The sequence below is a fragment of the Pleurodeles waltl genome, chromosome 6 (genome assembly GCF_031143425.1).
Source record: "Pleurodeles waltl isolate 20211129_DDA chromosome 6, aPleWal1.hap1.20221129, whole genome shotgun sequence".
Lineage (NCBI taxonomy): Eukaryota > Metazoa > Chordata > Amphibia > Caudata > Salamandridae > Pleurodeles > Pleurodeles waltl.
Genome location: NC_090445.1, coordinates 1063645914 through 1063661620, shown reverse-complemented (window position 1 = coordinate 1063661620; position 15707 = coordinate 1063645914). Strand labels below are relative to the sequence as shown.

Genomic DNA, 15707 nt, shown 5'->3' with positions numbered 1-15707 from the left:
GGAAGACCCAGGATTCAATTTCCCATGTCTTTGAAGCCACTATTCTGCTTTTTAAGCCTTTTATCATTGCTCCCCTCCCCCCAAACACAGACCAGAAATGTATGATGTGTAAAGCTCTGAGGGACTTTAATTTAGCTTAAAAGTGAAGATCAGCAGGGACTGGGTATCAAGGCAGATTCCGCATGGCCCCAGGGCAGCACTAACCAAGTACCAGAGTAGGGTGGAAGCGCTAACATATCTGAGAATTGCCACATGTGCTAAATTGTTCTTTGGCGAGGCCACTGCCCATCTACCTAATTTTCCTCAATTTCTCCATCAAGAAAGGCGAGAAATCAAAAAATACTTTTCGCTTTTTTATTGGGAATAATGAGCAGAAAAGGTTTAGGCAACGTGAAATGTTTGAAAGAGTTCACTATTCAACACAATCCTTTCCAGCCTCTCCAGCATCGATTGAGCTATTTACACTCACAGGACATATTGACAGAGAGCATGAAATGCAGCATACACACCCAGGAACAAATATCAAATAGAACAGGAAGTGAAATAAGTCATCCAACATGCAAATGCCATCATCCAATGGCTTACAGAAAAGCACAGACATCTGGCAATCTGCCAGCACAAAAAAACCTATCCAGGTAAAACAATTGAAGAAAGGCCAGTCTGGGAGTCACCGGTCAGTGAAGGTCATCTTACTAACACCAGTACAACCACTCATTCAAACCTACCAACATGTGCAAAAGGGAGATCACTTGGAGACCCACGACTATTTCCATTAAGTGAAAGGAAACACAGATCCTTGTTACCTGATGTCGTTTAAGCATGTCCAGTCCGAGAAGCATGTCCATGGGCTGTTCTTCAAGTATTGAGAAGGAGCATGGCAAGAAATCCCCTTCAATCTGAACCTGAGCTGGAGAAATAGGAGGCAAATATTAATGTCTATGTGCAACCTCACTAAAAAATAGGAACATTTCAAAAGCAACATATAACCTTTAATACCTAAAAGGGCAACCATAGCAACTGCTTGAGATTATCATAGGTAGGCAGTTTTGAACAGCAACCTTCATACATTTCCAGTGGTTTGAGTGTTTATGACTACTGATATCTCATAGGTTGATTCTTTGGTGAGTCGTAAGGACACTGATTGCCTCAAGATCAGACTGTACGCCTGCTAATTCTCTCTATGAATGATTTAACAGGGTGGGGCATGTGCTTTACACTACATTCAATGCAGTTCTAGTTACTGACCAGGGGACAGAGATTGGGTCAGGCCATCTGCCAAGTACACGTTCGTCAAATAGATGCCGTAAACTCTTTGGCAAGGTAATCCTGAAACAAAGCTCTTGCTAAAAAAATAAATAAAAAAAAAGAGGAAACCATGCAAAACAGGGTCTAGCTACAACTCAACTTTAAAGGCATGCTTTAGAGTGGAGAGGGGATGATGCTTGAGCAGTGTTTCTGGTTGTGTCAGATCAAGTGTCTCAAAGAGAGTCGCTTGTTCTTGGGATTTTAGGACCTCAGGAAAGTTTTGAAATTCTATTGACATTCACCACCTTTGGCCCTGGTTCTGAGCTTAACCTTTTGATGGTTGGACTCTTGAATGTTCTAAACATGTACAATTCACTGAGTTAGTTATGCACCAAGGTGGGAAACTGAGGCAAGTTTAAAGACAGATTAGCAGCACAACAAAGGCAACTCTTTGCCCAGATAAGCTTTATCCTTTTGTTCAATTACCTCTCAGGTTCTATGCACAAGTTAGTGCTAATGTGCCCATAATGAATAATGGGAGCACCCCATGCATGCTTTTTTGCAGACCGTGCGGTCATGCGTGGGCATGCATTTCTAGGAACTTGCTTTACAGGCTTTAATGCATGTTAATAGTGTCCATGTATGGATTAGATCATACAGAGTGAATGGTTTGCAGAGTGCAAGTGTGCTTAGCAGGGATTTCCAGTCTGAGAATGAACACACACTTTTTAGCTTCTTTATGTGAAAACTAGCACTGTTTGTGTCTGTGAAATTGCTACACATCATCTACTCAAATTGCTTCAGCTAAGGTTTTTTTTCATTCTGTGCTGAATGTTCCCCAAGGCTGCGACTGTGAAATATACTTCTTCAGACTGACAGGGTACAGCTTCATGCTGGCCAAAAGCAAAAGCTACACAAAGCTCTTTCATCTGCACTTTCAAGCACTGCTTTCAGCTTTGTGTTGTTAAATGTAGGCTTGAGTGCTTTGGTCCCCTTCTGCTTCGTAGACTTAAAGGATAAAAGTATCGAAGTCTCCTGCTAGTAGGGTGGACAGAAAAGACCAGATGCTGGAAGGAATGCTGTCGGAAGGGAATACTTTAAACATGAATGATATGAAGCTGGAAAGCAGTTAGTTTTTTTTTTTTTTTTTATAATACCTTAGGGATGTTTGATAAGTAATTGGTTGGGGTGAATTTATTCATTGCATTATTTTTATTTTTGAGCTATATTTCGTTATGATAGTATGATAATAACTCTTGCCCATATGACTTGAAGAACAGCACATAAATCCCAACACTTGGAAGAACACTACTCTTGTGGGTTTAGAACGGGTCCCCTTATTGTTCACTTGAGGGATCAAAGGCCAAAGTTGTCTGACATGTTTGTCGAATTCTGAACACCTGTAACTCCTATAAGTAGAACTCTGAGGACGGGATAAGAAACACTTGTCTTCTCCACTTTCAATGCAAAGGTCATAGTAAGGAGATAGCAAAATCTACCCAGGTTTGACTACCAAATTACTGGAGTTCTTGCACTAAAACTACATTACTGGTTCATAGTTTCCTGCTACCTTATGAAATATTGTAAAACAGTGACGCTGGTATCAATGCTATTAAAACTGTAAAACTAAGTGCTATTTTGGTTCTAATCACCATCTCAAGGCAGATTTACAACACAGCCAGAATTAATGTTGGAGGCTGCTAAAATGGCCCATCAAAAATCAAATTTGCAATTGTAACTCAGACATCTGTGAGCATACCTGGACATAACCTATTTGGAGTCAGGCTTGTCTAGCAAAGACTGTAGCTACATGAATAGACAGTGTGGAATTGTGCCTATTCCTAAACTAAACCTACTTGTCAATAGCAAAAATAAATTTCCTTTGTTTGAAAACCCTTCTATCTTGGTCAGCTCACCTTGATGCACATGAGTGCCTGTGGAATGGTACTGTGACTTGTGAATACTTGGGCAGATTACCCGCAACACCAGATGATTTTCTCTGCTACTAATGCTCTCTACTGATGAAGGGCTAAACCCAGAAACACATGTCTAGAGATAACAGCACAACCTGCACCAACTTTGGTGAAAAACTACAGCAACTTTGAAACTACTTGCGTGACTGGAGAATCACCAGGAAATGCGACCACCAAGCTGAAGGCTGATGACTAATTGAACCACAGGGGCCAACGGTAGAGTGTCTGAATTGGTTCTCAGACTGACCGTGCTTGTGCCCGCCCCCAAACTTGAAGCACAGGCCTCCGATCCTCAAGTACATTGGAATGTCACAATATGAGAACGCTCATCGGACATCACCTGTCTTGTATAGACACTTGGCCATCGAGCAGAAAACAGAGATTGGAGTGGGGATTTTGGCGCTTTGCCATCGAGCGCTTTGGTTTGTAGCGCATATTCGTTGCTCCCTGGAGTAGGAGTTACTCCCAGCCACACAACGTTGTCCTGTTTCCCGCATCTACCGAGTATCTGGTAGGTGGCGGGCTGTTTACTTTGTTTTCCACCTTTCATCTCGCCAAATACCATCCGGGTGAGCAGGGAGAGGGTGTTGTGATCGCATCGGCCTGCATCGGGAAGCAACGGCACTGTGTGACGTGTGGCGGTGCGACCAGACTACCCTGGTTTTGCTCGCTGCGGTTCCTTGTCACTGTTTCGGATCGCCATAGTGTGAGGATTTTTTTTTTTTTTAATTAGTGTTTAATTCAACAAGAGTGGGATATATATATATATATATATATATATATATATATATATATATACCTGGAGCCTTCTTTAAAGCATTAAAACGCCATTTGCTTGGTTGTGAGATTTCTTAAAAGATTGGAAAAAACTAGAGTGACTGGCTTTGGGTCTTTTTTGGACTTGGTGCCGACTAAGGGGGTGGAGGCAGCGGTCAGGTAAGCGCAAACTGCTTTTCAATTCTTTTTTTTGGGTGGAGTTGTGAAGATATACTCTATACACAATGGTACCTGGTAAGGCCCATAGGGCTGCAGGAGCAAGGAAGGGGAGGAAACTAAATGCTCAGGTAAACTCCCCAAGTATAATAAGTAAAAATGACAATGAGGAAGTTATTACATTGGATGGTCATTTAGGGATTGCAGCTGTACAGGAGGAGGAAAATGCTGAACCATCAAGGGGCATCTTGGATGGGGAGATCAATTAGGGAGTTTGTGGGGAAACATTTTAAACGTGTATCATCTAGAAAGGTGTCCGAAATAATGTCCCTTACGCCCCCCAGTGTTACCTCTAAGTCATTAGACAAGGAAAAGATAGGGGACTTCATGTCCCAGACCCCACTGGAGGAAGGTACGCACCGCTTGGAACCAAGATTATCTTCATCACCCTGTCTTCATCTGAGGGGCTTTGGGAGTGTTCATTTTCACGAGGCAAGAACTGTGGGGCCAAGAAATATTGGATATGGAGGAATCTGCTGTAAGTGGAGCCCCATCCAAAACTCAGGACAATGGCCACAAGGCAAATGGGGAGGTGGGGAAATTGCCTCGGAGTCCAATTCGCTCGGGGGTGAAAATCTCACTTCCCTGTTTCTATCGGACTTTGTGGTCTGCCTCTGCTCCTCCGCATCAATGTTAGATGTGATGGTTCTGATGCAAAAAACATTACAGGGTATTTTTGAAGCGGTGGTATTAAACTCAGATACGCTGAAGTCACATATGGTTTACTCACAGTGCATAACCTCGGAGTTAAAGCAAATTAATAATTGTATGCCTAATCCGGTGAGACCTGTTAAGGTGCGGAGAGGGCCTGCAGAAGTTGGAGGCTTTATGTGTAAGAAGAGCGAATCCATTAGTCCAAATGATCAAGCCCCAGCATTAAAGGGGAAGCCCTCTGTGTATATCTCTAAATGCCTGGTGTTAATAAAAAAAAGAGAAGGGGAAGCAGGTATGGAAATGGGATCTTTTACTACTGGGAATCCCGAGGGAGGAGTAAATGAACAAATAAAAGAGGTCAGGGGAGATCAGGCAGAGAGAGAATAAGGAAAGCCCAAGGAGCTGGACACCATCCCAACTCTATAGGGGGTGACCATGTGAGTGATAGCGTAAAGTGTAAAGGTCGTACATCAGCTAAAAGAGGTTCAACTATCCTGACCCAGACTAAGGTGAAGGCTAAGTGTAAAGAAATGGCTCCCTGTTGCAGTTACCCCCCACTTTTTGCCTGATACTGATGCTGACTTGACTGAGAAGTGTGCTGGGACCCTGCTAACCAGGCCCCAGCACCAGTGTTATTTCACCTAAAATGTACCATTGTCTCCACAATTGGCACAACCCTGGTGCTCAGGTAAGTCCCTTGTAACTGGTACCCCTGGTACCAAGGGCCCTGATGCCAGGGAAGGTCTCTAAGGGCTGCAGCATGTCTTATGCCACCCTAGGGACCCCTCACTCAGCACAGACACACTGCTTGCCAGCTTGTGTGTGCTGGTGGGGAGAAAAGTCGACATGGCACTCCCCTCAGGGTGCCATGCCAACCTCACACTGCCTGTGGCATAGGTAAGTCACCCCTCTAGCAGGCCTTACAGCCCTAAGGCAGGGTGCACTATACCACAGGTGAGGGCATATGTGCATGAGCACTATGCCCCTACTGTGTCTAAGCAAAACCTTAGACATTGTAAGTGCAGGGTAGTCATAAGAGTATATGGGCTGGGAGTCTGTCAAAAACGAACTCCACAGCTCCATAATGGCTACACTGAATACTGGGAAGTTTAGTATCAAACTTCTCAGAATAATAAACCCACACTGATGCCAGTGTTGGATTTATTAAAAAATGCACACAGAGGGCATCTTAGAGATACCCCCTGTATTTTACCCAATTGTTCAGTGCAGGACTGACTGGTCTGTGCCAGCCTGCTGCTGAGACGAGTTTCTGACCTCATGCGGTGAGAGCTTTTGTGCTCTCTGAGGACAGAAACAAAGCAAGCTCTGGGTGGAGGTGTTTCACACCTCCCCCCTGCAGGAACTGTAACACCTAGCAGTGAGCTTCAAAGGCTCAAGCTTCGTGTTACAATGCCCCAGGGCACTCCAGCTAGTGGAGATGCCCGCCCCCTGGACCCAGCCCCCACTTTTGGCGGCAAGTCCAGGAGAGATAATAAGAAAAACAAGGAGGAGTCACTGGCCAGTCAGGACAGCCCCTAAGGTGTCCTGAGCTGAGGTGACTCTGACTTTTAGAAATCCTCCATCTTGTAGAAGGAGGATTCCCCCAATAGGATTAGGGATGTGACCCCCTCCCCTTGGGAGGAGGCACAAAGAGGGTGTACTCACCCTCAGGGCTAGTAGCCATTGGCTACTAACCCCCCAGACCTAAACACACCCTTAAATTTAGTATTTAAGGGCTTCCCTGAACCTAAGAATTTAGATTCCTGCAACTAACAAGAAGAAGGACTGCTGAGCTGAAAAACCCCTGCAGAGGAAGAACAGAAGACACCAACTGCCTTGGCCCCAGACTTACCGGCCTGTCTCCTGCCTTCCAAAGAAACCTGCTCCAGCGACGCTTTCCAAGGGACCAGCGACCTCTGAATCCTCTGAGGACTGCCCTGCTTCGAAAAAGACAAGAAACTCCTGAGGACAGCGGCACTGCTCCAAAAGAACTGCAACTTTGTTACAAGGAGCAGATTTAAAGACCCATGCAACTCCCCGCAAGAAGCGTGAGACTTGCAACACTGCACCCGGCGACCCCGACTCGACTGGTGGAGAAACAACGCTTCAGGGAGGACCCTCCGGCGACTCTACGACTGTGAGTAACCAAAGTTGTTCCCCCTGAGCCCCCACAGCGACGCCTGCAGAGGGAATCCCCAGGCTCCCCCTGACCGCGACTGTCTGAACTCCATTTCCCGACGGCTGGAAAAGACCCTGCACCCGCAGCCCCCAGCACCTGAAGGATCGGAACTTCTGTGCAGGAGTGACCCCCAGGAGGCCCTCTCCCTTGCCCAGGTGGTGGCTACCCCGAGGAGCCCCCCCTTGCCTGCCTGCATCGCTGAAGAGACCCCTTGGTCTCTCATTGAAAACCATTACAAACCCGACGCGTGTTTACACACTGCACCCGGCCGCCCCCGCGCTGCTGAGGGTGTACTTTCTGTGCTGACTTGTGTCCCCCCCGGTGCCCTACAAAACCCCCCTGGTCTGCCCTCCGAAGACGCGGGTACTTACCTGCTGGCAGACTGGAACCGGGGCACCCCCTTCTCTCCATTGAAGCCTATGTGTTTTGGGCACCTCTTTGACCTTTGCACCTGACCGGCCCTGAGCTGCTGGTGTGATAACTTTGGGGTTGCTCTGAACCTCCAACTGTGGGCTACCTTGGACCAAAAACTGAAATCTGTAAGTGACTTGCTTACCTGTTAAACCTAACAACAACTTACCTCCCCAGGAACTGTGAAAATTGCACTAAGTGTCCACTTTTAAAACAGCTTATTGTGTTTTATGTAAAAAGTATACATGCTAAAGTAATGATTCAAAGTTCCTAGAGTACTTACCTGCAATACCTTTCAAATGAGATATTACATGTAAAATTTGAACCTGTGGTTCTTAAAATAAACTAAGAAAAGGTATTTTTCTATAACAAAACCTATTGGCTGGATTTGTCTCTGAGTGTGTGTACCTCATTTATTGTCCATGTGTATGTACAACAAATGCTTAACACTACTCCTTGGATAAGCCTACTGCTCGACCACACTACCACAAAATAGAGCATTAGTATTATCTCTTTTTGCCACTATCTTACCTCTAAGGGGAACCCTTGGACTCTGTGCATGCTATTCCTTACTTTGAAATAGCACATACAGAGCCAACTTCCTACACTAAGGTTAGGGAACGTGTTTGTAAACATAAGATAAAGAACTGTACATTAGGGACATCGCAACTAGACTCGAGCAACAGAAAGGCCAACTAGTGTGTAATGAGGGGCAGTGGGGGGGGGGGGGGGGGTAGGGGGGGGGGGGACTGTGATGAACATAAATTTGGGCTCAGCTGAAGGTGTGTAGCAAAGTACACACTAGTGAGACAAGAAGTATATATTTACTGGAGCAAAGTTTTAGTGGGCAGCCCAAAGAAGGTGGTCCATCCCTGAGTAGATTTGAAGGTAAAGAGAAGGAGGTAAACTTTTTATGGGTTTATCTGGAGCCAACATCAGGCAGATGTTGAGGGAAAAGGGTAAGGAAGTTATATCCCTTAAATAGGTCATGGCTCCTTCAAGCATTTTCACTGTGTCCCAATTTAAGGGCAGTTTCAACAACTGACCTGAAACAGGTAAGCTTCCTGCAGAATAGAGATGGGAAAGATGTTACAAAGCTCCTGTTGTATTCAGGATTACTGAGGCATTCCATTCTCAAATCAGAAAGCAAGTTACAGGTCCATGGTGTGAAAATATTTGGGGAATTGGCTGGGGAAATAGTTGGGGAATATCCCCCAAGTCACAATCTTGGCATTTGTAATCATCACAGTGGACTAAAGGTAAACCAAGTAAAATAGGGGCCGAAGGAAAGCTCAATTAGTAACAGATTAGTTATGGAAAATAGAGTAGGTCGGATTAAAGTCGCTATCCCTTGAGAGGAGGAACATGAATACGGGGGGGGGGTATTACCTGCGAACCAAATAGGTATGACTATTTAGAGAGGGAGGAGGTTGCCCACGATCCAAGTGAGGTGGACTAGGGGGCAGGCCTCTCAGCACAGCATTAGTTTGCTCTCCTGGAAAATACAAGGGTTTAGTACCGTAAGGAAACGGCAAGTGAATGATGGAATTATAAGGCAGTATTCTATTTTATGTTTCCAGGAGACATGGCTGCAGAGAACCCCCACTGTTAGATGGTTTCCTGGGGATCTATCAAGCAGTCATAAAAAAATAGAACGCAGGTCGACCCTCTGGGGTATTGTTAACTTTGGTCTCTATCCAAATTGCCTCCAGTTTATGGCAGATTAAAACTCAGTGTAATTGGATGTTGGCCTGTGGCATACAATTGTTGGATATAGGTAGGAAAAGGAAAAATATCATAATCTTAAATGTATAACTGAAAGTGTGTGGTACCTCCGATTATAAAAGACAGATTGAACTTTTTAAGGATGATGTTATTGCCATAGGTGTTTCGCATCCACAAACCCTGACCATTATGATGGGAGATTGTAATCACAAATTGCTATCTGTGTTTGTGAACCAAAAGTCAGGGGAGCGCTTAGTTGCTTTTAATATACAACCTGTCTGTATGCCACTTAGCGTGGCAACTGGGAAGGATATCGCTCTATTAGATTTCCTTTTGTGAAGTGGACTAGTGAATTTAAATGGTCATGTGCCCACAGATAACCCGGGTAGAAACACGCTTAAACAAGAAAATCAGAGGTGTCCAATCGATTATGTGTTTGTATCGATATGGGCATCTGAGCTGGTGATGAACTCTGAGGTCTTGTGAGTGGAGGGGAGTGATCATTATCCGCTAAGAACAATCATTAAAATGCATATTGCCCCAAGACAAATGAGGGATTTAGCGCTGAATATTGATTGCTCAAAGCGTTTACGAACAAGCACCTACGCTTATTAAAGGAATTAAAATATAATTAGAGTGACCTAGATTGTGGGGTGGTTCCCTTAGATCCCTTAGCTGTGAATGTAATAAACAAGGTGGTTGCCTGCCTTAAATCCAAAGCTAGGATTTTTAATGCTAGACAAATTTAAAAAATAAAGCTAGGAAGCATGAATAGTATGAAATAAATAATTGGTTTGATAAAGAAAGTAGGATATTAAAAAGTAATATTAGGAAATTGGAAAGGTACCAAAGGCACTCATGAAATATAGGGGTAGGATGGCAGCTCTTTAGTTTAAAAAGGGAACTCAGAATTTTAGTAGCTCGAAAGAAACGGGAATCAAATGCATTATGTTGGGATGTGATGATAAAAACTATGTTAGGAAATTTTGGAGGTTGGTACAGTGTGGGGCAGATTTCTCACAAAAGCAGTACCTGGGACAGGTGGGAGAGGACGTGTGGGTAAAGTTCTTAGAGGTGGCCTATAATCACAGTGTCCCAACAGAACAGAGCCCAACCACCTTTAGTACTGATAAGGAAACAAAGATGGAATTTTTGGAGCTAATAATTAAGGAAACTATTGAGAGGATAAAGCTTACAGGGGCTGCCGGCCCAGATAATGTGCTGGCAGTGGTAATAAAAACTAATATTGTATGGTGGTTCAGGCTGTTCTACACTGTCATCCAGGAAATCCTGGCAACAGGAAGATTTCCGGATAGTTGGAAGGGGGCAGTGATTAAAACAATCCAGGAAAATGGTGACTATACCCTCCCAGGAAATTATAGACACATTAATGTGTTGGACATTGGTGCTAAGACTTTTTCTAAAACTTTATTGACTATGATTAATGAGTGGGTGGATGTAAATTCTATCAACCCCAGGGGCAGGATGGTTTCAAAGAGAGTCACTCGACGAATGATCACTGACCGGTACTGTCCATGGTAAGACTGCAGTTCATGTATGGGGTTGAGTTAATGGGTATGGGGGTAAAAAGAGCTGAAACTCGGAAGGAGGAATGTGCTGGAAAAGGTTGTTCTGCCTCCCATCTTCTACCATGGCGCAGGAGGTTCGAGTATATACAGGTTTATTAGGGTGGACACAGATCGCTGGTGTAGCAATATTAAAATTTTGGACAAGAATTGATAGAGCAGGAATTTCGAAAATGTGGAGATACTACAAAGCGAATAATTTTGGGCACGGGGAGTAAGAGGAAGAATTCAGGCTTGTGCCAGGGCATTAAAGATACAGGTAACAAGGAGTACTGATGAGGTCGGAGTAAGTAAGGCTGAGTTCAAAAGAATATTAAAACAGGCCTGCAGGGAAGAGGATCTGTTGTGCCAGAGTAATAAATGTTCAGTTTCACATTTGCTAAATTCCTGGAAGAACGATTATATTTTCCTCAATTTGGAAAAAATCCCAAACATTAAGATGCACCAAAGTATATTAAGGTTTTGGTGTGGAATAAACTTAGTTAGGGAATCGGGAGGTTCTGTAAAATGAAGAGAAAATCTACCAATGTGGTCTTAATGTGAAAACTGCATTCTTTCGATATCCTTGTTGACTGTTTGTGGTTTTTACCCCAACGGGCGGAGTACCTAAAGCATATATTTTTTAAATATGGTATTAGGGATAGGGGACAAGTAATTGACCTGCTAATGGACATGAGACTCTTAGATGTGACGCGAGATGGGTTGATGTTTAATTTCTGTTGGAGCATCTCTGAGAGACAATAATGTGACATATTTACCAGGTTGAGGGAGAAAAATTATTTTATATAACAGGTTTTTGTATATGGTGGTTTTATATAGTTGCGATATGTTTTATTGTATTTCAGGGTACACTATTTAATTGTGAACATTGCAATTTTATGTGATAAAGTGCTTTAGCAGTGTTTTAAAGTCTATGGCCTAAATAAACATACGTTTTGACTGACTGACTTGATTAGGCAACATCTATGAAATCACCAAATCTAGAAATGATCTAATTGAGGACTGCCCTATTAGCTGCTTTCAAACCAATGTCTGGGTTTGTCTTTGGTTAAATATCTATTCCACCACTTAGTCACCTTACATGTTGGAATCGTCCTCATGCGAGCACCTCTCTAGTATACCCTGCTTCATTACCGAACACTTCAACCCTAGAATTTGCACAGCTGTTACATGTGTGTCATATTAGAACAAATGATAAAAACAACACAGTCGATTTAAGGTTGAGTGGCCAAATTCCCAACAAGTCTCACAAAAACAAAGTTCAAACTCCCTTTGCCCTCAACCTAAAACAGGGCTGCACCCAAGTTCCAAAAGGTTAGTCAGGATGCCAAAGGCAAGTTCAGTATTTACATTGCTCATATCAACCAGAAGTGAAACAGTTATGACTGTAAATGGCTCAATGTTAGATTGAGGAAGCTCTGGTGGGAAGTCAAGCAAAGTCCCACAGGGGTAGGAGACTTTATGGACCAGCACCTTGAAACTGGCTAGTCCTAATGAAGATGTTAGGTTGACGGAAATGCCCACAGGACATTGAATACCCTTTGGTTCCAAATGTATCATCAGTTGGATCTGTGATGTAGGGTAGTAGCAAAGAGAACTTTAAACATGCATCACAGGAATCACTTGGGTAAGGAACTTCACTTCAATGTTTCTGGAATCAAAGAGACCAGTTGCAGCTAAATGGGCCTTTTTTTAAGACAGAGACGAAGAGGGAAACATGTTTTTTTCTGGGGGTGTATTTTGGGAAATCAAAGATTCCCTTAAGTAGCAAGGGCAGGAGAGAGTTATGGGAAGCAATATACAGGAGAAAGAGGGATGTAAAACAAGCAACAATCAGTAGGGGGGGCAGGGCGACAAGTGACAGGTGGTATGGGAGGGAGCATAAAGGAGGCAAAAATGAGTAAAAAGTTACTGTTTGTTTGCTTGTGACACTGCCTTGAGGAGGACTACAAGATCCAACAAGCCCTTGGGTTGCTGGAGGCGGCTCTTTGAACTCACCGCACCTGGGGTAGTTTCAGCGCTATAAAGTGTGTCACGAGTTCCCGCTGTGCGGGACGCACCCGGGCTTTACCTGGGATAAGAATTGGCCTACCTGCACCCTTCTGCGGCCAGACAAGGATGGGCCACCCCTGTTTCATTTGGCTTGTCAACATGTGTTGGAGGTTAGCCTTATGTGACAACTTAAAAGAGAAATCTGAATTACTTCTACAGTTCATTTGTCAGCATGTACTATTTTTTGCTGTACTTATCCACATGAACTAAGATCATGGGTAAAAGGAAACTCCAAAGCCCAGGGCCTTTGAAGGTGACTGCAAATCTCCAATGTTAGCATCCACTTCATCTAACACACCTCCCATCACTAATTATTTGTCAACAGTTATGGGTGCTTTGAATAGTAAAATTGGATGAGTTGAAGAAAGAATTAACACAGTCAGGAGGAGTTCTCTGCCCTTGGCCACCCCGCAAGAACTTCCTTTCCAAATAGCACCTAATGAAGGTGTTATGCCACTGTTTAGTGATTCGTCAAGTATTAGCAGGGTATCGGACACTGTTTGCACAAGCCTGAATCACGCTGCTAGGCTTGTTATGCCTAGTAGTGGCAGCCACCTTGGGGCTGGCAATTCAGTGGGCAGCCCTGGGGAAGTTGTCAACCCTATCAGTAATTCGTTCACAGCTGCTGCTGTTGCCCCCAGCTCCTGTTCTGATTCACCGCTGTCTAAACGAAGTAGGTGTAACCAGCAGCCTACAAAGAGGAAGTCTTGTCATCAGCCTTTGAACTTGGGTGACTTATGTTATCCTCTTGTAAACGCTGGCCCCCAAGGAGGAATTCTTGCCCATTTAGGCGCTTTACTAAAGTCCTGTCACAACGACCTTTTCAACAGGATAGAAATATTAGTTCATGCTCTCAAAAAGGGCTTGCTTGGCAAATCAGAACAAGGTTTGGAAAAAAAAAAAATAGCAGCTATGAATGGCCAACAACTGCCTAATCGTCAGGGGGACTGCTGTGCTGATAACAATTCTAGTGCCTTAATGACATCAGGGATCATTCACCCTAAACCTAAATGAAGCCAAAGGCAGCAAAATGGGGCGGCTGGAACTCAGTCTGTGCCAGATACTAAAGTTGCAAATCTGAATCAGGCAGGATACCAGTCAAGTGCAGCTCCTTCTGCCAGTGTAAAGGTGTCTTCTGTAAGGCCATCGATTAATTGTCCAGCTCATTCGCATTTACATCTTCCCCCTGATTCACCCCCCCTTAGGTTATCATTTTGGACTGGTTTCCTACTTTATCTAGAGGGGAGGTTAAATCAAAAGAAGCCCTAGTACAAAGTTTTACACTGGTTCAGATCCAATGTGGGGAGGTTAATGGAGATACTTAGTCAGGCAAGTGATGAGCATTCATCATCGCCCAGCATTGCTGGACCGAGACTGCGTGGTTGACAATATTATATCACCTGGGCTGGTGAGGAAGCTTTCAGTTGCACTAAGCCGTCTGGCAGACTCACTATCAAATGAGAGTGTTACCATAGGGCTATTTTTATGTGGCACAGAGGGGCTTACACGGAGGCCCACTTGCTAACTATAGGGCTCCTGTTTACCTAGTTACCTGCTCACTTTCTCCTCAGGTCTGTTCCAACAATTATTTCTCTGTTTTAGCTGAACTGGAAGAGAATGAATGACTACTATCGTCTCATCTCTCTTCAGGCCCTATTGTAGCGAGTTTACCCTTGGACCCTGATCCTGCTTTGGGTAATGCCTTACCACATTCCACAACTCTTGATACTCCAGTGATCCCAGGATCAAGGAGAGGAGCTGTCTCAGACTCTTGTGGCCGATTCCCTCCTCGATGTGCTGTCTTGGAATATTGTGGGGGTACATACAAAATTGGGAAATGAGGAATGGTTGGGCTGTATTACAGGTTATGAATTGATTTGTGTACAGGAGACATGGTCTCTAACAGACTTCTATATTAAAGGGTATCGCTCTTTTTGTAACCCTGAGATATACGCTTCTTAAGGGAGGGAGAGGTGTAGTCTGGTTGTTTTGATTTCTCATAAATGCAAGAATGTCAATGTTAAGTCCCTTAATTCCTCACCCTGGTTTCAACTGTTATTGATAATAATGGGGTTGGGTGCTATGGATAGTTTGGTGGCTAATTTTTATCATAATGTATTTGATTAACGAAACACGTGTTGCAGATCTGTTAAATGAGGCCATTGTGAGGGTTACTCTTTCCAGCCGCTCATTGTGTATTTTGTGGGTAGGTCATTTTAACTGTTCAGTTTGTGATCTTAGTAACAGAAGGGTGTGTGGCCTAGAAAATAAGGCCAGTCAGGCACTAACTCATTTTATACATTCTCAATATGGAGATGTTTTAAATAACATTTTTATATCTAATGACTTAATCTTTTTGTCTGACTGTGTAAAAGATAATTCTATACTTTACCCTACCTTTTCTTGAGGGAATAAATAAAGTACAATTGATTTTCATGTTAATATTTAGCAACTATAATTCCTAGGTTAAGGGTTTTAGAGTTATTCCGAATTGCACCAGCAATCACAACCCTTTAGTAACTAGTTTAAGCATAAAATATGAGGGAAGGGTCAGAGTAATCCCTCAATCAGCATTAGGTATAGTTCAAATCAGGGCCTTAGATTAAAATGGAAGAGGACAGCTCTGCAAACTCCTGAAGCTAAAATAGTCGGGGAAAACATTTGTTTAATACATAGTCGTCTGTCAGCTGAGGCTACTCCTGATGTCCTGATTAGGAATTTTGAGTCACTGTGTCAAGCCATAATAACTGAGTTAACAGTTGAACGTTCTACCCAACCTGCTCAGTCTTTTTGTTCATTTGATAGTGCATGCACAAGAGCCCATAAACATTTAAAGACGGCTCTCCATATGGCCCCAAGAAATAAAGATACAGTTAGTGCAGCACGGAA

At 43.6% G+C, this 15707-nt stretch overlaps 1 protein-coding gene across 2 annotated transcripts in view; it reads right to left on the bottom strand.

The window, feature by feature from the left end:
• The window catches only part of LOC138300544 (protein DDI1 homolog 2), a 154494-nt gene that overhangs the window by 12633 nt on the left and 126154 nt on the right, over positions 1–15707 (bottom strand). For both annotated transcript variants that reach the window (XM_069240037.1, XM_069240036.1), the window contains exon 7: positions 804–907. In XM_069240037.1, coding sequence (XP_069096138.1) covers positions 804–907 — 104 coding nt within the window. The remainder of the gene's footprint in view (positions 1–803; positions 908–15707) is intronic.